Here is a 25,258-nt window from a genome sequence, read left to right on the forward strand (position 1 = left end):
GGTACGCATATGGAATGCGCTATGTAAATCAAATCAAAAACATACAACTATGTTTGTACTATCAAACCATACAAGAAAAGTAATACTTATCCGTCTCAAGTTCGTAATTAAATTTTTCATACTAATTAATGGACATTATTGAATATTGATCTCAGATCTTGAAACTCAGAATTATTATTACGAATGAATATTATTCATGAAATCAGACTTATTTTTAAGAAAACTTTCGTGTTTCTAAGTCCTCAAAGTATACTGACTATCTATATACACTCACGTATCTCTAAGCTATATTATGTAATGTAAATTAATAAAACGATTATAAAAATAATGGCTAAAATGATAATAACTAATTCTAACGCTATCTCGCATACGTTATACATACTGACATATAAAAGTCTCTTTCTCATACCATTATAATTATGAAATAAGGAATGTGGGAATATAAAGTCTTTATTCTCGGGAATTATCCATAACGAACAATAAGTGGGATTGTCACCTTTATTGAGTCGTTGTTGTCCCTGGGTCAGCTTGGCTGCTCTGTATGACTTCGTCGAGTGGTACCTCGTCTCCTTGGCTGTCATCCGATCGCATCGAAATATCGGCCAAAGGGTCGCTTGTGGGACTGTCAGGGTCGGCGGCCTTATTGACCCAATAGGGGTGGAATGCGTCATTTGCTTCACCTGTGCCTTTGTTCTCAGCTGATCAGCTGATATTGTGGCACCTGCCTCGCTCGCTGCTGGGCTCGATCCATGGGATGTCATCATGGATGTCAAGGACGAAATAGCAGCCAAGGGCGGATTTGCCTTCGGTTGCAGTGTTATCTTATTAATTGTGAGATTCTCGGGATAAGAATCGCGGCTCGGTTTGTTTTCCGGAAACTCGTTATCCGACCGAATGCACACACGAGACTGTCCCTACTCTGCGTAATAATTAAAAATGTTCACGCTCTTAACGCAGGCGGAATGCGGGATGAGAACTCGGGCTCGGTTTGTTATACGGGAACTCTATTGTAACGAAAAGATGTTATCCGTCCGAAAGCTCGCGAAGGACTATCCAGGAGGACCGTTAAGGTGGAAGCACATAAAATTACAGGAGCCATAGGCAGAATGCAGAAGCCATAGCGCATGCGCTATGGTATTACTTTATCTGCCTATGGCAGAATGGCAGATATCATAGCGCATGCGCTATGGTTTCTGCATTCTGCCCATGGCTTCTGAATTTCCAATCTACATAAAAATACATAATGCATAGCCACGAGCTTAAAGGTCTTTCTACATAGAGGTTTTAGTGCAGTGGCAGTAGGGTACTGGTTGTAAGCCGCAAGCCGTAGCGCAATTTCTTGCGGCCAGGCTCGTCTACAATGGCTTCGTAGTTCGTAGTAGGTCGTACGGCGTAGCAGATTAACCAATCAGAAAAGCCATATTGTCCTCGGAAAAGAGGTAGGAGCCAATCAAACCAAGAAGAAGAAGACCAATCAGAAATGAGAATTGAGAACGGCGGTTGAATTTGAAAGGCGCTGCTTTCGATCGTCATCTGCACGTGCTGTGATTGTGTTCTGTGGTTACTTCTGTATCATTGGTAAGTTTGCTGAGAATACTCGGCGATCTCTTGACGGCGATCTGTGACGGCGATCGTTCGATCTCATTGGCGTTCTCTGTGCAGGCTTTCTCGGAGACCTGGAAGCGCGACTTGATGTTCGGGCTTGAGAGTTCCTCGAGTCCCAAATCGGGTTTGTCGGAAGCGGGCTGGTCGGATTCCTCGACCGGTTTCATTGTCTACATTGAGCTGCTTGCTGCACTGCACGCATCGGAAGCAATTCTTGTGCCAGACCAGACCCTCGGCTATCGTCTCTATCTGCTTTCGCTGTTATCGTCATCAGTTATTTCTGTATCATTGGTAAGTTTGCTGAGAATACTCGGCGATCTCTTGACGGCGATCGTTCGATCTCATTGGCGTTCTCTGTGCAGGCTTTCTCGGAGACCTGGAAGCGCGACTTGACGTTCGGGCTTGAGAGTTCCTCGAGTCCCAAATCGGGTTTGTCGGAAGCGAGCTGGTCGGACTCCTCGACCGGTTTCGGTTGGATCAACATCATGTCGGATGAAGAAGCTGACGGCGTCACCGATATTGAAGATGTCGAGAACGATGACGATCTGTTGTGGTTGGATCGGCGCGAATTGATTCTGGTAGTAAAAAGTAACCCGGCATTCATGCGAGGCATGAAGAGAGATGATGATTTGCTCAGTCAGTCAATTATGGAGCAAACGAAGCAGCTATCTTCTCTAGTGGCAGCTAATTTAACTCATTCTAGTAATTCAGTTCTTGGCGCACTCTCGATTGACAAGGTCATCGCACAAGGTGTGCCTGTTGAAAGGCACCTGGAGTGCATAACGGAATTACTGTCCATTATCAATCAAAAGTATATTAAGGGTCGACAGGAGTAATTCCATTATGCACTCCAACAGTGGATATCTCTGTATTCTGATGTTATGAAAGATTTTCATATAAGATTGAAACTTATGTAACTAACTCCGATATAGATATTCACACGCCATATTGCTGTAGTGTATGACTTTGTTAAATGCAATATCTCGAAATTGCCCAATTATATTGGTTTACTTAAGAGTAACATAAGTCTTATTGCCAACACACTGTTAATAGTAATCAAATTTGTATCGTAGGTATGCTGGACTCTGTACTCTATATTGCTCATTGAATAAAACTGGCAAATATTACTGCTTGAAATTTATCAAGTTTGTAATGTTTATCTAAAACCAATGTACATATATAAAAAAAAATTAGCTTTTTGTTTCCATGAATTTTGTTCAATGAGTAATTTTGGTAATATAATTTGACGTATGCGTATGTTAAAACTCTACCAAGTCTTGCCAAGCGATTGTTAATATACTTTGTAGTCGAACTACAACGTATACCTTGATAAAGTAATGAATTTATTTTTATACTTGCATAGAATTCTAATTTTTAAACATGCAATTTATTAACGAATTATAACATTGGACTTGCAAAGTTTTATCGACAGATAATAATTATTACAGTTTATTAAATATGACATACATTATCGTTTTGAAAAAAATATATAAGCATATTATGTTAAAAGATACTTTCCCTAACATAATAAAAATTAGAACCGTACTTGGTGGTGGTTTTAATAACACTATAATTTATTTATGTATCGTTATTTTGAATTATTTACTACTTGAAGACGTACGTAAAAAACAAGTTCACATTTATACCTCAAAATATAATTGCTGCTTTGTAACATGATACGTTCAAAATTTAAAGTGCATTATTTTTTGTAATTGTATCTTTTTGTATCTCTATTAACTGATATAAATACTACAGGCAGCTTTACAAATATTCTTGATGAATGTTGTTTTATTAGTTGAAATGCAGTACAAGAAGAAATAATTAGTTTTGTATTATTAATATATAACCGTATTCGTCATCTTATTGTATTTTATACAGAATGAATGTATGTAGGATAATAGAATTAAGCGAAAATGTATGGTTATGGAGGTGCCATTAAAATTTAATTAAATTTAATTTAATTAACGTATCTATAGGCGATTATAGATGGTTCGGAGAGGACCAATGTAGTCATAAGAAATATATATAAGAAATGCGATACCTCTAACGTTTCACTTAATTTCACGTAAATAAATCATCAAACTACTAATCTTGATTTTTATTTTCACGTCTTTTATGTGGATTGAGAGATTCAGGCGCATTTAATTTAAATTTGTGCTTTTCATATAATTCAAAGCATACGTATTTAGTTTAACAAATAAGATAACTAAAAGACCTACTATTAAATATAAAACATTTAAAATATTACATATGATTTTAAAAAGTCATAATTGGAAAAATTTAAACAGATGGATATCTTGTAATTATTCGAACAATAATTTTAAATAATTAAAAATAACAAATGTAATACTAAAACTAAATTTTTATGAAAAAAGTTATCGCAAAGTATTATCTAAAAACAAGAACGTGTGTCGTATACGCAGAAAAAAGTATATTCTTGATTTCGAAAATATCTTTAGTTTCTGAAAAGCATATGAATAAAGTCATTTATATAGGTCAACCAAGAAATAAATGTTGAAATAAAAAGTTGAAATTCTTACAAGATTATAGATTGTTTCGTATATAAGCAAGAGCACTGTAATTTTCTTATAAGAATTTCAGCATTTTTTTTTGGTTGAACTGTATATGACTATTCAAGCAAGTTTTCATCGTTTAACGCAATATAATCACATTTCAAGATTTCCATGTTGAAACTAAAGATAATTTCAAATCAAGAATACTATTTTTTTCTGTGTAGGCATAAAATAAACATTGCATTCGGGGATGAGATTAGCAACAAGATGTTTAACATATGAAGGGTACAGGGGAAAACCGATCCAAGTCCTTTTTTGTCGAAATCATGTTATCTTGTGGCAAGAACTTTCATAATTCTTATCCGTTTAAAGAACGAACGGTTACAATCATTGAAAATAAGGCTGACACATGTGCTGGGAAAAACGATTATAATCCACTCGCTTATGAGGAAGAACGAAGAACCATAATATTCAACATACATTGTAATCACTAATTGTAAGTAAGCACACATGCTGATATTCACTATCACAGTATTATCTTTTCGATAACTCCTCAAGATATCTGAGACCTTGAAACTTAAAATTGCGTTTTTCTCAAATTACTCCGGATGGACATCGATGTGCATCGAAAACATATAGAAACGCGCCGCCGCTGATAAAAATCGCAATATCGCTCTTTTTCCAAGGAGAGTGTGCGTACAGGATTCGCTTCTGCAATTTCGCCTGTCTTCCCACCGGGAAGCTAAAGCTCGATCGTGGTGGTAAAGTCAATTAGTACCCATTAATCCTGGATACCAATCAATCCTGGACGATCCAAGGAGATCCTGAGAAATACTCTAAACGATACTTTACATTCAATTTCACGATTTCGGTATATTGATATTCGATAAAATTACAAGTTCCGTCCATGCGTTTTTCCTAGAAAAAGAAAATATGTACAATCGCCATCGGTATTAATCGACGTTGCTATCGGTCCTAACGCTTATAAATGTTAACAAATCTCTCGCTTTCTCATTTATTCATCCTCTCTCTCGCTCGCTATCTTACTGTGCCACTTTTATACAGTATTATGTACAAAAGAATATACTACAGATTTATTCGACAAACCAAAGGGATATCTCACGATTCGTGAGATGCAACGGCTGACGACTGGACCGGAAGTCGTCTCTTCGGCTCTCCCGATCGTGCCGTCCCACCGCCCTGACGTGGTGCTTCGCGTGTGTCTATCGTATATATTTCGCGATGTCACTCTTCTTCATTTAGTATAAAAAGTCTCATCCGGTGACACGTTAATAGGTATACGTAAGCCAATCCGAAAGTTTGTTACACGCTCGACCTATACCCTTAGACTCGACATGCGCACTTTTAATGAGGAATCCTTAACGATTAATCCTTACACGCGTATTAATATGTGATGCTGATATGTGATGTAACTGAGATCAGTGGAACGCATGGAAGATAACATTGAGCCAACATTGTATGTATGATCCTTTGCATTTGACACTTTGCTGAGTCCAGACCGACCTGAAATGAGAAAATTGCATTATTAATAATTTAATTGTACTAAATATTATACAAACCTTTTCAATTATTATAAGCCAGAGATAAAATGTGTGTGAATATAGTTTCATATATCATCTTACATAAAACTCAACGTTGTAGATCATTTGGTCATTGTTGATTACTCCGGAGGGTTGATGACATCTCCCCTGAAAGCACGGTCATATTGCCAAGGTGCCTGTTCCTCTCCAATAGGAGACAGAAAGTATTCTCGTAGATAATTTCTCATCCCGTTAGCAGTATCTCCAGCTCGATTAGCCCCGACTCGGCCAAGCCTGGCAAAGTGTTGAGAACAGTAGTTCCTCCATTCCCCGTATGTGATGGTCCCATCCTCATGTTTCCGCATCAATCATGTTTATGGGGCAGTACTGTCTATCATTCCAATTTCTTCCTTCTTCACCCATCATAATGAAATTATGAAGACAGGGAAGGGCCTTGAAGATATTATCACAGTTGGTAGGCGACATGGCGAGTGGTCTATGTAGGATCTTCCATCGTGCAGTCAAAATTCCGAAAGTGTTCTCAATTACCCGCCGTGCTCGAGACAAACGGTAATTGAAAATTCTCTTTTCATCGGTCAGTGTTCTCCTTGGGTACGGTCGCATCATATACTCTGTGAGCGGGAACGCTTCATCCCCCACAAACACATAAAGGAAAGGTCTCCTTTTTCCTGGAATTGGGCTGGGATCAGGCAGACACATTTCCGGATGCTAAATCTTTAGCAAAATCAGTGTTGGCCCATACGCCGCCATCACTTATGGAACCTAAAAAAAAGAAAACAACTAAAACTTTCCACTTGGCGATTATCATTCTATAGCTACAGAAAATGCAATGAAGAATAACACTTACCAAACTGTCCGACATCCACCCATGTAAACTTGTACTGTGCATCACACGTTGCCATCATAACCATACTGAAGAACTGTTTATAATTAAAGTAATTCGATCCTGAGTTTCCAGGTGCTTGAATCCTCATATGTCTACCATCAATGGCCCCTAGGCAGTTGGGAAACTGCCAGGATGTCATGAAACCATCACTGATTGCCTTCCAGTCTTCCTTGCTGGGAACTTTCAAAACAAGAGGCTGAAGTACGTTCCAAATCTCTCTGCAAGTTTCGTGTATGACTTTGTACACCGTGGATGTCCCAATCCTAAATTCAGCATGTTTCAGTTTGGCTGTATCTCCTTGAGCCAAGTACCTGCAAAGTTGATCACAGATGACATTAAAATAGACTGAACAGAAACAAGCAAGGCTAAAAAAACTATATAAGAAACTCACAGCAATGTGACGGCAACACGAAGGTCTGTTGGTAGTGGTGTGCGATTACTTCGCTTTTTAAGACGAGGGTGAAGGAGGTCAACCAAAAGACGAAACTGATCAGGCGACATTCGGAACAACCCAAAAAATTCTTCGTGATCAGTTTCAATAAGTTCCCTGACGAGGTTAGAGTAGAAACCTTGGGCGTCTCTCACTCGATTTACCGGTCGAACCCACCACCGGCGACGAGTCACTCTCCTTCTTCTCCTCAGCAAGACGTATTGCAGCAGTATCAAATTGTTCCAATTCAAAAGATACAGAAGCCGCAGATCGGTATTTCTCAAAATATCCATTTTTCTGTTCCGATTATTATTTTGAATTAGAAACCTTTATAAGATGCTACGTTTTAACATATATATATGTATATATGAATATTTACTTGATAGCACGACGATCCAACACGTGTCAACACTTCTCCGTTTTCTTCTTCTTCTGATGGCCGTCGAGCGCTGCTCAAATATAGGCCAGGGCGAACCACTCGTCGTATAGTAATAAAATCCCCAGGATAGAGGGCCTCAAAAGGCGCCAGTTCAGTCATTAACTTCGTCGATACAAGATGCCGAGCAAAAACACTTCCCGTGACTTGCACATGCATGTCCCGCCATTGACGACGTAGAACGTACGTCGTAAGAAATGGACTTGGTTCATTTCGCCTACTGCCACTGTTACGACCTACTACACTGGAAAACGCTTTCTTCATCTTCTATAGTCTATGCCTGAAACGTACTGCTACTGCGTTAATGCCAACTTAAAACTGTTTAAATCCTCTATGTGGAATATGTGCGGTTGTAGCACTTCGCTTACTACCACTGTTACGACCTGCTATACCGAAAAGCGCTTCCCTGAGACGTACTGCTACTGCGTTAATACCAGCTTACAACCTCTATGTAGAACAACCTTAAGGCATACTCATTCTCATTGTAGCCGGTCCTAAAGAAAAGTAATTAAGAACAAAGAACGGATTTATATTGATTAACACGTAAGTATTCCCATTATTTAATTATCAACGTAATGAAAATACGAACTGACAATGACCGTATAAAATTATTAGTGTGAATTGTCTCAGTTTCGTAAACATAGTGTTTTGAGGTTAATTTGATTTTGTGTGCCAAATACAGCAGCAGCAACGGCTCAGGACAGTTTGAAAAACATAGACAACGAGTCCGATGCACCTAATACCGATCAGATTATCGAAGATTGGTATTCGGATGACGAGGGAAGTAATCTTACTATAGTGGATAGTTCGAAAGACGAAATCGAGCCTATCGAGAAGACGCAAAACCTCGTTATCAAAGAGGAGTTCCAGCCTGCGACATCCGTGTCCAACGTACCCCAGCCGGCCGCTATTGTGGACAAATTAGGCCGACCGAGCAAAATTGATATCAGTGCCGAAGTATCCAAATTGCTTTCTACTCTGAAGGCTCAGAGCTCCGCGACTAACAAGACGCAAGCAAACTCGAATCAAGACGCGTCGAAAGCTAAATCGGCTCAAGATCCGAAGACGGATAGCGAGACGTCGTCGAGTCCGAGGCGATCACCAGAAATTGTAATTTATTGCAAAATAAACGCATCTTCTCATAATTTTCGGTAAGTTTTATATACAGTTTAGGTGTAAAAATTCATTATTAACATTCTCTTGATTTGGTTAATTTTCTCGAATAATACTTTATTATTTTCTATGTATCATTGAATATTTTTCACTCATTTTGATATTTGATGTTTGCGCTGTTTGGCCATTCTTTAACGTTTTTGCAATTAGTTCATACAATTCTAAATGTGATTTTAATTCGAGAAGACTGCATTGGATTGAATTACATTAGTCTTTTCACAGAAATGGATGATTTCGATTTCTTGTTAATTGCTCTGGTCAACATGGGAGCACTTTTGGTGCAACGTCGTAGAAACCGTGAACGTCATCGTCGCCGTCGGCGTGTCTGGGTACGACCAATTAACACAAGGAGAAGACAGCAAGGAGCGTTTTACAATCTTTTTCAGGAGATGAAAACAGATGAGCAAATGTTCCACAAGTATACACGTATGACACTGCCAACATTCCAGCACTTGATGGATATTGTTAGTCCAAGCTTAATGAAACGAAGTCCACGGGCACTTGAACCAGAGCAAAGAGTTGCTTTTACATTGCGGTATATGTTCGGATTACTCGTAGTCTAATAATACATATGTGTAAAAACAGTTTGGCAATTAATATTATAATATTGATAATGATGTTACAGATTTCTGATTGGAGACAAAGTTCCAGCAATTGCTTTTGCCTATCGTGTTGGTCTATCAACAGTACATAAAATAATTAAAGAGACGTGTGACGTATTTGGAAGACTTCTTGGTCCTATCTATCTACGAGCTCCTTCAAGAGAAGAATATTTACAAATTGCTGAGGGTTTTTGGACATTATGGAATTTTCCACATTGCTTGGGGGCAATTGATGGAAAACATGTCGATGCTCAATGTCCCCCTAATTCTGGTACGCTGTACTTCAATTATCACAAACGATACAGCATCGTACTTTTGAAATTATTGAAAATAACGAAAATGGTGCAGCATTTGCGACGCACATTAGAGACTCTCTTTGCAATTATTTTATGACTCCAAATGGAATGGTCAATTGGCAGCATGACTATGTAACGAGAGGACAAAATCAAGACTTTATCTACACGTAAACATTTGATCGATTGATTACACACGTGTCATATTGTGAAATGTAATGCTAATATGCATTTATTATGTGAATATAAAATAAATAGTACAAAATTTCTTTAATATTATTATTATTAATATTATTATATACCAGTACACATATATTTTATTACTAAATTTAATATCGCACAGTCTTAAAACATGAGTATTATATGTACCTACGAATAAATGCAAATTATTTATTTTATCACAAAAATCATCTCGCTCACAGGTTTTTCTTTCTCCACAAAATTTGCATGATTTCTTGTTTCTTGACTTGTTTTATATCATCATCCAATTGTTTTAATTCCGCCATAACCAGATTGCAAAATAAAGTGTCTGGATCATTCTGCATTTGTGCACCATCTTTTTTAGAATTAAAATGCTCTTCGAACTTATCGTTTTCAGAATCTGTATTTTTACCGTCTTTTTTAAATGATATATTAGGATTAAATTTGCCCTTCACATATGACGGCTTTTTGAACGTGCCGGTAGATCTTACGCTCGTTGGAGAAAGGCGTGAAGAGTTAATCGTGTCGGATGATGACCGAGTTGACAATAATTCATGTTCGAAATCGTTTGTACTACTTTCTGTCGTCGAAGGAAAAGATGCGCATGACGCATCATCAAAATTACTAATAGTGGGTGATGTTTCCGGTATTGGGCATTTTGTTATTGGTAAAAATATGTTTGCATCAATTTGTTCCAAAGGAGTTCTTTCTTTTTCCAGAGTCTGTTTGCCATGCTGCACCCAATTTGAAATTTCTTTATTTAGACTCTTGTCTTTTAAACTATCAGAAATATTATACGTTTTTTGTAACTTGATGTTGGTTATCGATCTGAAACCATATTATATTTGATTAAATTTGTGGATTAATAAAAGTGTGGTAAAACATGTCAATTAGTTCTTGACAAACACAGGTAATCAAGAAAAATTTGAATTTAAATATAATAAATCTACTTCTACTGTTCAGGAGTGCGGTAGTCAAGCCCAGTGAGGTGGCAGCACCTCCTGGACGTTTGTGCGGATCGTTTCGAATAGCGATGGCACGTGATGCTAGCATGCTCCGGCCTTCGCCTTGCCGATATCGCCGGCATTCCGGCAGTTACTCTCTTGCTTTCGTGAACAATGGCAGTCTAAATTCTAACGCTCGCGTAATTATTTATTCTGTCGGGCACTCAGTAAGGATAAGGCTCATATTTGAGGTGAATGGACCTCATTAAGATTGTTACGCGGATTAATTAAACTGAGGTCCAGTGCCTCGTTGGTTATTCTGGTGAACATCTCACTTCTGAAGCCACGTGGCCGCTGATTGTAATCGGCAACGGTTCAACGGCCTCACGCTGTACTTTATGCAAATTAATAGATTTGTATAGAACGCTCACGCTCAGTTAATTAGTACACAACGCAGTGTATATAGTGTATATAGTGCTTTACGACTCTGTGACAAGCAATAAATCTTTAAAAACTCAGTGCGGATTTGTTCCCTTCAATCACCCGTTGTATGATCTATTCATCCGTTTATTAGCATTCTCAGCATCCTCCTAAGACAATCTCATTTTCAAACATCTACAAATTATGAATTCTGATCCTATCATAAATTTAAGTAAAATCTCAATTTCTATAAAATTATAATGTTCTACTATACGTATACCATCTCGCTAATAAGATCACAGAATCAAATGTAATGAATTCTTACTTTCTAGTTTTGACAAATTTGTCAATATATTTCATAGACTCGAAGTATACAAATCCTCGTCTTTTAGAGGCTCCACTTCCACTTGTCGTTTCATTTTGTCTTTTTTTCTTTTCTTTAGAGAAAGATTCTCTCAGACGAGTCCACCGATTGCAGCAAACATCCGTTGAAATATATGTTAAATACAGTTACTTGTGTAACGTGGTTACCGTTACCGTTACCTTTTTATAATAACCATTTGGTAATAACGTTACAATTTTATTTTTCATAACGCTAATAGTAACGGTATAAGGAATGTCATCTTTGAAAAGTAACTCATTACCGTTACGCGTTACTCAATGAAAAAAGTAACTCGTTACTTTAATCGTTACGCGCGTAACGAGTAAAAATAACGTTATTACTAATGCATTACTTTTACTCGTTACGTAACGAATAAAGTAACGAGTTACTTTTTTTATTAAGTATAACGCGTAACGGTAATGAGTTTCAAAAGTGGCATTCCCATCCTGGTGTTACCATTAGCGTTATGAAAAATTGTTACGTTAATTGTTACCAAATGGTTATTATAAAAAAGTAACGGTTACGACGTTACAAGTAAAGTGAACGACGTGAAAATAAATAAATAAAAAATAAATAAAAAATAAATAAATAAATAATGAATTAAATAGCTTATTGTTAATATTGTTAAACTTTTAAAAATAAAATTTACGAAGCGTGGCCAAAATTTTAGATATCTCTAACCAAGAGTTCTCTTTTTTTATCACATCGCGATAATCTTTACAACTACTGTTATATAGGTGTGGATATTTTTTCACAATATTTATTAACAAAATCATCAAAATTTCTATCTTCGTCGTCCAGCAACGTCACTTCAAAATTCAGGTTTTCATTTTTTTCATTTTGGGACATGTTTATATTATCAAGAGACACGGTAGTGTCTCGCGCCAAGTACACGCGGAGCGAGACCGACCGTGACTCTTTTACGCGACGCGACGAGTTGCGGGTACTCGAGATGTTGAGATCTCGATAACGAGTGAACGGATCAAGTTCTAAGTAGGCTTGATCGATAGCTTGGGGTCGAATTAGGGGGGGGGGGTTTCTCTTATAATATTTCCGCTACGTGCCCTACGAGCGGAGATATAGCGACGCAAAGTCCAAATGTGAAAATTTATTTTTAAGATACTTCTACTTCTACTTCTACGTCGACCGTCTCTCATGCCATGCCATCATTTCATTGGCTGGAGTCGCGTCACTTTCACTTTTTCGACACTGGCGGTGCTGCTAGTATCGCCAGTTTCGATGTATACGTGTGTGTACTGCGCGCAGTGCAGATAGTGCGTTTAGCGCGCTGTCACACAGTCAGTTAACCTATAACACGGTAGTGTCCCACGTCAAATACGCGCGGAGCGAGACCGATCGTGACTCTTTACGCGACGCGACGTTAATATTTTTTCTGATTCAAGGTAATTGTTTTATTTACATGTAATTATCTTATTATTATACAACGCGAAGCGAAACCGCACCGTGACTCTTTTACGCGACTAAGTGCATGTGACAGGAATTATAATAGTTTACGTTTACGTGAGTATTTACTTCTGTAGTAACTTATACGAACGATATCTCATCGTAGTTACTATAAAATCTCCCGTTTATGCGGAGGAATTATCGTATCGTTCGTAAGTTACTACAGAATTAAGTAACGTTCACGTAAACGTAGTATAGGTTAGAATACCGATTTTTTACAAAATTTTACATAAAACGCGAGATTCACTTATGGGAGCTTTCCAGCAAGCGACACAAGTCGACACAGGTATCGTTTTGTCTTTGTTACTTATTGCCAAAAAAGAAAGATAGAACGACGTTTGTGTCGGCTTGTGTCACTTGCTGGAAAGCTCCCTATGTATGCAAGTTTAAGGCCTATTGAGTTAATATGAAATAATTTTCCTAAATGTAATAAAAATAACACGATGTTATATATATGCGGTTTGCCGTGAATATATATATATGTGTGTGATTTCTGCCCAGTGCTCTGAATGTTATGTGATTTTCCCCCAGTGCTCTGAATGTCATCTAGTCATACATATCATGCTTTGATACAAGGAACGTGAAAAAGAGCAGGAAAAGAAAAGAACAAACAGAAGAGACAGATTCAAGCTTTGTCTTTTAATCTGGACGAAGACAATGCCGAAAAATCCCCGCAGTCAGAAAATGAGCAATCTGATGGCCTCGCGATTAAGAAGATTAAGAAAAATCCAGATGTAGATACAAGTTTATTGCCAGATAGGGAAAGGGAGGAGGAGAAAAATAAACTTAAGGAAGAATTGAGGCAAGAATGGGCTAGAAAGCAGAACGCGTTGAAGGAAGAAGAAATTGAGATTACATTCAGTTATTGGGATGGATCTGGCTATCGTCGGAGTGTTATAATGAAGAAAGGTGAATGTCTCAGTAATTTAGAGAATTTTTAAGTTATTAAAATACTCCAGTGTCACTTTTGGAGTAACATTGGCGTGATATATAATGTTCTACTGCATAAATTAAATTTTCACATACAGGTAATTCTATCTATCAGCTTCTTCAGAGATGTTTAGAAGTTCTGAAGCGTGAATTCAGCGAGCTTAAAACAGTAATGGCAGATCAGTTAATGTATGTCAAGAAGGATCTTTCTTATATTACCGCACCATTATACGTTTTACGATTTTATTGTAACTAAGGTAAAGATACTAAATGATAAAACTTATGAAGCAATATCACAATGTTGGCATGTTATTTTAATGTATGTAATATTGTAATTAGGCACGAGGAAAAAGCGAACCTCTGTTCACATTTGACGTTCACGATGATATTCGTGTTATGCACGATGCTTCTGTCGAAACCGAGGAATCACATGCCGGAAAAATTGTACTTAGGTATTTATCATTAAAAGAATACTTTGTATAATTCTCTTTTATGTTATTTCTCATTAGATCATGGTACGAGAGGAACAAACACATTTTTCCAGCGAGTAGATGGGAACCTTTTGATCCAACGAAAAGTTTTGACAAGTATACAGTGTCGGATAAAAATAGGAAGAAAGATAAAATCTGATAAACTTAGATTCAACAAATTGTCCAATTTCGTTTAAAGGATTCAGATTCAAAGGACTGTAATTTAGTAAAGCTACATAATCAAGTAAATGAATTAAATATTATCACATAACTGAATGAATTAAAATCACAGTCCTTAAAAATACAATGTAGCTACAATATATATACATATATATATATGTATATATATATATATACATATATATGTATATATATTGTAATATATTACAATCTGTTGTATAATGAATCAATTGTACGATGAAACAAAGTTATTTATCTGGTTATAATATTTACAGTTCTTTGAATCTGACTCCTTTAAACGAATTTGGACAATTCGTTGAATCTAAGTTTATCAGATTTTATCTTTCTTCCTATTTTTATCCGACACTGTATACTTGTCGTAACTTTTCGTTGGATCAAAAGGTTCCCATCTACTCGCTGGAAAAATGTGCTCGTTCCTCTTGTACCATGATCTAATGAGAAAAAATAAAAAAATAACATAAAAGAGAATTATACAAAGTATTCTTTTAATGATAAATACCTAAGTAAACTTTTCCGGCATGTGATTCCTCGATTTCGACAGAAGCATCGTGCATAACACGAATATCATCGTGAACGTCAAATGTGAACAGAGGCCCGCTCTTTCCTCGTGCTTATAGATATCCATATACACTGAGAAAAATCTCTCGGGAAAAATTAACACAATATTGTAGACCTTATTTTGTCAGATAAATAACTTTAAATTGTAATGTAATAGAAAATATGAAATACACCGATTAACTACAATTTTGTAGCAAATTTATTTTGTCACATGCAAACACAAAAACTGTGATTCTGTGAAACAAACGCGCGAATAAATTTTATTAACAAAAAATAAAACATTTTTGTGCAGCGTTTTGGATAATTATAGTACATTAAAAGTAACTAGTTATACACTGGTTATGAAATTGTGCTATAAAATTCAGATAAAATTTATTGCGTTATTGTAGTGCTCTATAATATAATATTCTTAATATTTAAAACAGCTAACATTAATTTGTAGTAATGTTTTGTTTATTTTATCATATATTTTATAGTCATTGTGAATACAATTTGTTCACTTTACTTTAAATACAAAAAATAAGCTACTTTACAATAATTGTTGATATGTTTTCTACAATTTGTCATAACATGGCGTCGCTACCGCCTATTTGTAGAATAGTCGTCAAGAAAATCCGCGGCGCTTCGCAAGGCTCGCGCGTCACAGACAGTCACGTTGCTTGAAATCTGCATAAGGGTCGATTCAGACATAACCGTGCCAAAATCCCGTAGCTCGTGGAACAGCGCCGCGAGTCGTCGAAGGCGTCGATTGTTCTCGTACGCGCGTGTGTGCTTTCGCGTTAAGAGTGCTTCGTACGTATTGAAAAATTGCTCGTAGATGTACAGTCCACGCTAGACTACGTTGTGCTTCTTATCGTCTTCGCTCTACGGATCTATCCTTCCGATACTGCTATCATTTAAATACGATATTAACAAAGTCGTAAATCGGAAAATCTCGGCGCGCATCTCTCCACGGATATATACTTTATCGGTGATACTTTATTGTGATTGTCCATGCACAATGGATTCTTTTGTCACAAATACATTACAAGAATGGGGACTTAAAGATTTGATTCCAACATTTGCAGGTAAATTCTAAAATAAGACAATAAAATAAGATTGACACGCGACATAATTTTTAGGTTATAACTTTTGATGTTTTTAATTTTATAATTCATAATTTATATTTTAGAATTATTGTTCTAGCTGAAAAAATTGACACCGAGGTGTTTAACACTCTTACTGACAATGATATTGAGAACTTGATAAGCGAAGTGGGCACCAAAAGAAAGTTTTTAAACAAGTATCAAAACTTTAAGAATTCTGCTTCTGTACTTCCTGTTACTCAAAAGGTAAGTTGTAAGGCATTTTTCTCCGTGTGTGACTTATTAAATACTTTTGTAAGTATGCTATCACTATTTTTGACTTGTTAAATACTTTTGTAAGTATTACAAATTTTATGAAATTTTGATATATTTTGTTTAAATTTATCTCCGTTAATCAGTAATTTTTTGTCAAAAATCTAATGGTTTTGTGGTTTAGAAAATTAATTATTGAACTATACGCAAAATTTGTTTTTCTAAAAATAATTTCTTGTTACATATACAAATACATTATTATAACTTTTTATTACTTTAAAATTTCACTTTACTTCACTTTAAATCATTAAACATATGTTTAATTTTTATTAATTCATAAAATAATTATATTATTATTTGAAAATTCATATTTGAGTTTATGGTACCGCTGATTTCTAATTCAGTTTTTCTAAATATTAAAAATCAAGAAATCAAAAAATGGCATTCTAGTTCTTATATTCTGAAAACTTTTTTTTACATTTACTTTTATTTTCAGATTTTAAGTGAGATAATCTTTGATAGTGACATTAGTGACATTAGTGACTGGTCCTTACCTAGCACGACAATTTCAGCGTCACTATCTGATATAAGTCCAAGTCCATCAACTTCCAATGCTCTATCAGAGGATGAAGAAAATTTGACTAATGCAAATAAGTGTTTAAATAAGACTACAGTGGGTTTATCGCATAAAATATATCCTAACCAAAACTGTAATTCTGTAAGTTATGCTTACATACACATACACATAAAAATCATAAAAATCGGTAAACTTATACACTTTTTCCCATTAGACTGTTCTTAGACTGATAAATACCACTGATGAAGGACAACTTATCAAGGCTAGTTACGGTAAAAACAGCGTTTTTCTGAGAAATAAACTAGCAGAGCTTATAATTAAGCATGAACTAGTAGGAAATAAAGACGCTAGGTATGTAATTAATACATTTATCATTAATATGTTATAATATTATATAACAATGTTATAATATAAATATATATAATAATAAATTTCAATACATTTTGATATCTTATATATTTTTTTAGAATCTCGACTGAAAGATTTACTCAACTAGCAAAGGAAATAAGCGAAGTGTTTTTACACGAAAATCCAAGCATTTATTACGTACCATATGTAAATGTAAAAGGAAAACCTAAAGCAGCCCGAGGAAAATTATGGAGTGCTTATACATACTTAAGAAAACTTTATAAAAAGTTAGGCCTTATACATACTACTACAGAAGGTAAAATAAGTTAAAAGACTATTTACTAACGAAAAGTTTATAGGAATAATTATAGTCTCACTTTTTCAATATATTAGGAGATATTATATTTCAATATATTAGTAGATATTACATTGAAATATATGCATCTAAAAACACTAGCTAATAAAAATGCGGTTTCTTTACTTAAATAATAGAAAATGCATTTTATTTAATACAAATAGGTGCTTAAGTATTTTTATTTTTAACTATTTTTATAAACGTAAAATGTTTTTATTTTTTAGATAAAGAAAAAGAACCCAACTTAGCGAATCTTCTAACAGACGGGGAAGCAGAAGATTGCTTGTTATGGCTAGAAAATAATTCCGAACCATTCGTAACAGTTAAAGAATATTGGGGTAAAACTGTAGTACAACGAAAGGCAGTGAATAATGATGGGACTATACATGAGTATTTCAGAAAATTTCCTTGCCTGAAATTACCTTTGGGATATACCTTGGTAAGAAAATTAAAGTTAGCGCTAAATATATGTATTTACCTAAATTTTGTTTTCAGTTAGAACAAGACTTTGATTTTTACAACCCCGATAAAAACAACTGTTTGTTTTCTAAGTGGTCACAGTTTGCTACAGCGCTATTGAAGTTAGCAGAAAAAAAGACGGATTCTTACTTAAAGGAGCTTGTTAAAGAATATAAAGAAAAGTTCTCAAATAATAATCTGGAAGATAGTAAGTTTAAATATTGCGTAAGAAATATATTTTATTTTAATTGTGATGATTGTGATTTGTATTTTAAAGGTCGCGTTAAAGAAATATTTGCCTTGAGCATCTTGCCCTTATTTTTTCCGTGCAGTTACTTAAAATGCAAAAGAGCAGGTGCAAATAGATGGAAGCCTTCAAAAATTGAAATGAGAAAAGGATTTCTACTTCACGTAAAGGTATATATACTAAAATAATATGCAAAAAAAAATTACTTTTTGTATACTATTTTAATATATTTTTACATAAAAACATATTTTCAGGTTGCTGGCGACTTACAAAGGGAACTACAGACACGACAGGACAAACTGGCCAGTTTTCATCTAACGGCACAGCCGTTACCTATTATTGTTGGCTCTGATATTGGTACTATAGAAAGTTGTTACGTCAGTGTGAACGACATTTTATATAAAGTAGACACACCACTACGGGCCGTAGACCTGTGCTTTAAAATTTTTCATGTTATGAATGCCAGTTATCCTCCGGAGGCTGAAACTGCATGGACATTCATTGAGCAAGTTGTATACGACTTCCCGAAAACCAAAACGTATGTTTCTGTTACTTCTTTGATGTCAGATATTTTGAAATTGAATAGTGAGAACTGAGTTTCAATATGTAGAGTTAACATTTTGATATTCTTAAGTATTTTGCCTTAAAAGTTTTAATTTAGAGTTACATTTTAATATTTTTAAGAATTTTGTTATGCGAAATGATTAGATAACAATAATGATTTGCTTTGTTTGTGATCAAATATTTTTACTGCCAAAAACCTTGATATACCATTTGAAGCATGAGCATGGACGTCTGGACCAATTTAATTGTAAAGAAAACAACTGTAACAGATCATACAGTTCGTTAAATTCATTTAGAAGACACATTGCCAGTGTGCATGACAGATCATTTAATCCAAATAAATGTAACAAAAACAGCAAACAAGGCAATAACATTGAATTTCAGAATTCAAGTTCCGAAATACCTGTACAGTTGATTGATAACAATTTACAAGAAGTTCCCTCTGTTCTCGAGACGTTAACTACATCTCATGATGCATTGAGTAGTAACCACAATAGCAGCATAATTCAATTTATTGCAAATTTATATAATAACTCATTGATTCCTAGAAGTTTTGTTCAAGAAGTTGTTGACTCAGTAACAAATATATTTTGTTCTGGCGTTATATGTGATATAAAGCGAGTGGTTTCTGATAGGTTACAAAGTTTAAACGAAGATTCCGATATTATTAATACTGTAATGAATATGTTTGAAACAATAGAAAATTCGTTTAATCATGTAAATACTGAATATAAGCGATTAAAATACTTTAAGTCTTCGGGACAATATGTGCCCCCACGCAGCTTTGTAATTGGACAACGTACAGTTGAAAAACGTATTAATGGTAATGTCATTTTAGAACCTGCACTAGTATATGGCCAAATTGTTGAAATAAGACAAGTTCTCACTTTATTATTTCAGAGACCAAATTTTTTACATTTAATGAAAAGTCACTATAATGAATTGATGTCAAATAATATTGTTTACAGTAATTTTGTTCAAGGTCAACTGTGGAAATCACAAGTTTCATATTTTGGTAATAAAACTGTGTTTCCGATATTCATTTATTTTGATGATTATGAAACCGGTAACGCACTTGGTTCTCATTCAGGCAAAAACAAATTAGGAGCCGTGTATTTCTCTCTAGCTTCAATTCCACAAGAGTTAAAATCATCGTTGACTAATATTTATTTATTTGCATTGTTTAAATCAGAGGATAGAAAAACTTTTGGAAATGCGGCAGTATTTGGTGAGCTTATATCAGAAATCAGAGTGCTAGAAGAAAAGGGCATTACCATTAATATAAATGGATCAATAGAAAAAATTTACTTTAAGTTAAGTTTAATCATAGGCGACAATCTAGGAATGCATACGTTGTTAGGATTAACTGAAAGTTTTTCTTCTAACTTTAGATGCCGCTTCTGCAAGATCAAAAAAGTTGATTCATATCGTATGTGTACTGAAGACGAAACTTTACTTCGTACACATGAAAACTATGAACATGATCTAATTACAAATGACGTATCAAAAACAGGTATAAAGGAACCGTGCATATGGCATCAACTCAGTAATTTCCATCTTACACGAAATTATTGTGTTGATATAATGCACGATCTCTTTGAAGGCGTGTGTAATTATAGCTTAACTTCTTTATTGCATCATTTAATTTTTGATTTAAAATTGTTTTCGTTACGTACTTTAAATGAAAGAGTAAAATGTTTTGGTTATAATGACACTGAAATCTCTAACAAACCGCCACCAATTACTTCTGAAAATTTAAAAGAAAGAATACGAATGTCAGCTAGCGAAATGCTTTGTTTCTGTAGATATTTAGGCATTATGATTGGAGATCTAGTTCCTAATAATTTACCTATCTGGCAGGTATGGTGTACTCTAAGAGAAATTATTGACATAGTAACTGCTCCAAATATCCATTTTTCGGAACATGTTCGTTTAAAAGTTGCAATTGAGGAGCACAATAATTTATATGTGCAATTTTTTGGACGACTTAAACCAAAACATCATCATCTTCTTCATTATCATACAGTATTAAAAATGTCGGGACCTTTAGTTCATCTTTGGAGCATGCGTTCAGAACAAAAACACCGCGAATCTAAAATGACTTCAAACGTTTCGTGTAATTTCAAAAATATTGCATACACATTGGCAGTGAAAGCGCAACTAAAATTGTGTCATCAATTATTGTCCAGTTCAACTTCTAATATGATGTTTGGAGAAATAGAGCCATTAAATTTTGATTTATATATTAAATATTTTTCAAATCTCGATAGTGGTAAATTATATCAAGTAAAATGGGTTAACATAAATGGTACAAAATACACTTTTGACACAATTCTGACATTAGACTGTTCGGAAAATATGCCTCTTTTTGGTGCCATTAAATACATTGTTTTGTTTTCTGAAGTGGAAATATACTTTATATGTAATACTCTTAAGTCTACGGCATTTGATAACCATACTCATGCATATGAAATAGCATGTTCAACAATAAATGAAACAGACTCCTTATTCGTTAAGAAATATTCAGAACTGCACGATTACGTACCTTGTTTGTTAAGTAAAACTTCAAATAAATATTTAATTTGTACGAGGTGGGCCTTATAATAAGTACTTATCTATATATATTTTGATATGTAAGTCTGTTATACGCAATTTTGTATGTTTATTTTATATGTTGTAAGCATTTATGTCTAAATATATTTTATTCATCAAAAATATTATGTATTTTATTATATTTCCTCACACATTCCATAGTACAAATTGTAAAAATATTCTCTACAATTAGCAAGCAATCGATATTTTATTTTATTACAATAGTTTTATATTATAATTTCTTTGTAAAATTTTGTTCAATAAATTGTAATAAAATGCTCTACAAAGTTGAGTTAAATATTGCTATAGGTTGTTATTATAATTTACATACATGCCTATATAAGTATTTACTACAATTTGTTGTGCAAATTATTGCATTTGTTGTGCTACTATATTTGCACAACAAATGCAATAAAATGCAACAAAGTTGTTTAAAATTACAACATTTTTTAGGTTTTATTAATATTGTAATATTTTACAGTCTCAAGCAGTTTGTCAATTGATTTCAGACAATCTGAGAATAATTTTTTAGGACAATTTTTTAGACTCATTTACTACAATTTATCCCTGTCCCTATTTGTACTATTATTTGTAGAAGAGATCTTCACAATTGTACTATCTGATGCTACACTTTTTTCTGAGTGTAACAGGTGGTACTTATGGTCGGCAGTCCAGACTCCGGAAAATCGCATTTTGCAAAGAATTATCTGAAGGAATACGGATACGTCAACAGAGACACTTTAGGCAGCTGGCAGAAGTGCATTGCCGCAGTCCAACAATACTTGAATCAAAGAAAAAGTATAGGTATAGACAATACCAATCCCGATCCAGCTTCGAGAAAGAGATACATTGAGGTAGCCAAAAAGCGCAATGTCTCGGTCAGATGTTTCGTCATGACGACAAGTATAGAACACGCGAAACATAATAATAAGGGAATCGGATAACATTAACCGTCATCGTGTGAAAGAATCGTATGAAGTGATGTATCCGAAAATTCTAATCGATTTATTATTATATTACAGTTTCGCGAGTTGACTGATCCAAGCCACAATCCAATCAACGAGATTATTATCAACTCCTACGTGTAAGTAGATTTTAGATATATACATCTCTACTCAAAATTATTAGTCTTTGGATATGTATGTAATTATACTTTGATGTTACTCCTTTGCAGGTAAATGGTCGACAGAAGCTTACAATGTGGTACAAAATTGTTCCTCAAAGGGAGTTGCTGCCCAAACTTAGATTGAAGGTCGCATTCAAACTAATATTTATGAAAATATTTATTTTATGATACAAAATTATGAGGTAAGTAGTTATTATTATTTAATCTTCGAGAATCTCTTTGCAGATGCGCAAATTAATTGAAATTAATTGATTTTTTTAAAGCTAATTTCTCTTACTGAAGAACTGGTAATGAACGGACATGCTGAACAAGTAGCATGGGACCAGATGAATGAAGCCAGAAACACTTGAATCCATCTGTACATAAGAGTTGTCAAGAAACTCTACAATTTTCACGCCTAATCCGCGATTCTTAGTATGGACTAGAGTTTAATACAATCGCCATTGATAATCCCCTTTAATCGCGTCAAAATTGATTATTTCGCTTTTTGACTTCGTTCTTTACTCATGTTGTAAAATAGTTTTCCGATTGTGTAGAACATTTTTATTTAGAAAGAAAGAAATTTATAAAGATTGCTATATTGATCGTAGAGTAGAGAAAACAATAAAACTTAACATTTTACAAAGTAGTGTCACATTTAAACTAGAACATTGTATCGAATAACTCAGACGAATTAGGAAATTCGTTTTTACGTGACTTATATCTATTTCTGATTGGGGACGATTCGAGAACTCATTGAAAAAATTTAATTTCTTTTCACGTTTAAATTCAGGTCACCGTAGATTAAACTTGTTACCTTAGAAGTTATTGTTAAATGGCGCATTTCTATATCTATACTCTATACTATTATTATAAAGAGACAGAGTTTGTCAGTTTGATTGTTTGTGTTCGATGATCTCGGAAACCAATGGACCGAATTTTTACCAAAAGTATATGAAATAGGGGTAGAATTTCCCGGGGAGTGTCATTGTGTGTATAGTTTTTTGTTACCGATTTTCTGGAAACCGGTTTTTTTAATTTTTCTAATTTTTCGAGAAATAATTGACCGAATTTTAAAGAATTGTATATAAAATAAGAGTAGAATTTCCTGGCGAGTGCTATAAACTGTATAGTTTTTCGTTACCGATCTTTTTGGGAACCGGTATCTTTTTGGAAATCGGTTACGAAATTTTTCCAATTTTTTAGGAAATAATTGAGGGAGAGGGAGAGGGAGAGGGAGAGGGGGAGGGGGGAGAGGGAGAGGGAGAGGGGGTAGGGGGGAGGGGGAGGGGGAGGGGGAGGGGGAGAGGGAAAGGGAGAGGGAGAGGGAGAGGGGGAGAGGGAGAGGAAGAGGGAGAGGGAGAGGGAGAGGGATCACAATTTCTGGTGATCGCCTCGGACTCGACGACGTCTCGCTATCCGTTTTCGGATCTTGCGCCGATTTAGCTTTCGACGCGTCTTGATTCGAGTTTGCTTGCGTCTTGTTAGTCGCGGAGCTCTGAGCCTTTAGAGTAGAAAGCAATTTGTATACTTCGGCACTGATATCAATTTTGCTCAGGTCACCTAATTTGTCCACAATAGCGGCCGGCTGGGGTACGTTGGACACGGATGTCGCAGGCTGGAACTCCTCCTTGATAACGAGAAATCAAGAGAATGTTTTAATAATGAATTTTTACACCTAAACTGTATATAAAACTTACCAAAAGTTATGAAAAGATGCGTTTATTTTGCAATAAATTACAATTTCTGGTGATTGCCTCGGACTCGACGACGTCTCGCTATTCGTCTTCGGATCTTGCGCCGATTTAGCTTTCGACGCGTCTTGATTCGAGTTTGCTTGCGTCTTGTTAGTCGCGGAACTCTGAGCCTTCAGAGTAGAAAGCAATTTGGATACTTCGGCACTGATATCAATTTTGTTCAGGTCACCTAATTTGTCCACAATAGCGGCCGGCTGAGGTATGTTGGACACGGATGTCGCAGGCTGGAACTCCTCTTTGATAACGAGGTTTTGCGTCTTCTCGATAGGCTCGATTTCGTCTTTCGAACTATCCACTATAGTAAGATTACCTCCCTCGTCATCCGAATACCAATCTTCGTTAATCTGATCGGTATTAGGTGCATCGGACTCGTTGTCTATGTTTTTCAAACTGTCCTGAGCCGCGCGTTGCTGCTACTGTATTTGGCACACAAAATCAAATTAACCTCAAAACACTATGTTTACGAAACTGAGACAATTCACACTAATAATTATATACGGTCATTGTCAGTTCGTATTTTCATTACGTGATAATTAAATAATGAGAATACTTACGTGTTAATCAATATAAATCCGTTCTTTGTTCTTAATTACTTTTCTTTAGGACCGGCTACAATGAGAATGAGTATGCCTTATGCCCGTGGCTATGCATTATGTATTTTTATGTAGATTGGAAATTCAGAAGCCATGGGGGGGGGGCAAAATGCAGAAACCATAGCGCATGCGTTATGATATCTGCCATTCTGCCATAGGCAGATAAAGTAATACCATAGCGCATGCGCTATGGCTTCTGCATTCTGCCTATGGCTCCTGTAATTTTATGTGCTTCCACCTTTACTCGTCCCTCC

The 25,258-nt window shown here is 35.2% G+C and overlaps 3 protein-coding genes, 1 long non-coding RNA gene and 1 pseudogene across 4 annotated transcripts; 3 read left to right on the forward strand and 2 right to left on the reverse strand.

Annotated features, from left to right (window-relative positions):
- Nucleotides 1–1,588: 1,588 nt before the first annotated feature.
- On the forward strand, nt 1,589–3,694 carry LOC139787134 (uncharacterized). Its single transcript, XM_071726221.1, has 2 exons — nt 1,589–1,896; nt 1,968–3,694. The coding sequence occupies exons 1-2, from the start codon at nt 1,693–1,695 to the stop codon at nt 2,439–2,441; spliced, it is 678 nt and encodes a 225-aa protein (XP_071582322.1). The 5' UTR covers nt 1,589–1,692; the 3' UTR covers nt 2,442–3,694.
- Nucleotides 3,376–7,868, reverse strand: LOC139787133 (uncharacterized; annotated as a pseudogene).
- A 4,735-nt stretch (nt 7,869–12,603) lies between these two features.
- Nucleotides 12,604–22,431, forward strand: LOC139787136 (uncharacterized). The gene is made up of 4 exons (XR_011722533.1): nt 12,604–12,850; nt 13,443–13,820; nt 13,940–14,098; nt 22,200–22,431. It is a non-coding gene; the product is annotated as an uncharacterized lncRNA (long non-coding RNA).
- LOC139787135 (uncharacterized) lies at nt 15,662–19,411 on the forward strand. Its single transcript, XM_071726222.1, has 9 exons — nt 15,662–16,137; nt 16,256–16,401; nt 16,904–17,125; nt 17,199–17,335; nt 17,452–17,648; nt 17,912–18,126; nt 18,183–18,354; nt 18,424–18,563; nt 18,648–19,411. Exons 1-9 carry the CDS (start codon nt 16,071–16,073, stop codon nt 18,987–18,989), a joined length of 1,638 nt encoding a protein of 545 aa, XP_071582323.1. The 5' UTR covers nt 15,662–16,070; the 3' UTR covers nt 18,990–19,411.
- Nucleotides 22,432–24,056: 1,625 nt separating the features above from the next.
- On the reverse strand, nt 24,057–24,915 carry LOC139787137 (uncharacterized). The gene is made up of 3 exons (XM_071726223.1): nt 24,910–24,915; nt 24,355–24,824; nt 24,057–24,284 (listed from the first exon to the last, which is right to left on the reverse strand). Exons 1-3 carry the CDS (start codon nt 24,913–24,915, stop codon nt 24,218–24,220), a joined length of 543 nt encoding a protein of 180 aa, XP_071582324.1. The 3' UTR covers nt 24,057–24,217.
- Between the last annotated feature and the right edge of the window lie 343 nt (nt 24,916–25,258).

The sequence above is a fragment of the Temnothorax nylanderi genome, unplaced genomic scaffold (assembly GCF_030848795.1).
Source record: "Temnothorax nylanderi isolate EJ_2023f unplaced genomic scaffold, tnyl_v1.0 TNYL_tig1291_pilon, whole genome shotgun sequence".
NCBI classification, from domain to species: domain Eukaryota; kingdom Metazoa; phylum Arthropoda; class Insecta; order Hymenoptera; family Formicidae; genus Temnothorax; species Temnothorax nylanderi.

What these genes read in the sequence shown, in the direction of transcription:
- LOC139787134 (XM_071726221.1), top strand. Translation starts at nt 1,693, where the DNA reads ATGTTCGGGCTTGAGAGTTCCTCGAGTCCCAAATCGGGTTTGTCGGAA. An exon ending in CAGTTATTTCTGTATCATTG is followed by an intron (nt 1,897 to 1,967) that starts GTAAGTTTGCTG and finishes TTCTCTGTGCAG; the next exon opens with GCTTTCTCGGAGACCTGGAA.
- LOC139787135 (XM_071726222.1), top strand. Translation starts at nt 16,071, where the DNA reads ATGGATTCTTTTGTCACAAATACATTACAAGAATGGGGACTTAAAGAT. An exon ending in TTTGATTCCAACATTTGCAG is followed by an intron (nt 16,138 to 16,255) that starts GTAAATTCTAAA and finishes TTATTGTTCTAG; the next exon opens with CTGAAAAAATTGACACCGAG. An exon ending in CTAACCAAAACTGTAATTCT is followed by an intron (nt 17,126 to 17,198) that starts GTAAGTTATGCT and finishes TTTTCCCATTAG; the next exon opens with ACTGTTCTTAGACTGATAAA.
- LOC139787137 (XM_071726223.1), bottom strand. An exon ending in GCATCTTTTCATAACTTTTG is followed by an intron (nt 24,285 to 24,354) that starts GTAAGTTTTATA and finishes CTCGTTATCAAG; the next exon opens with GAGGAGTTCCAGCCTGCGAC.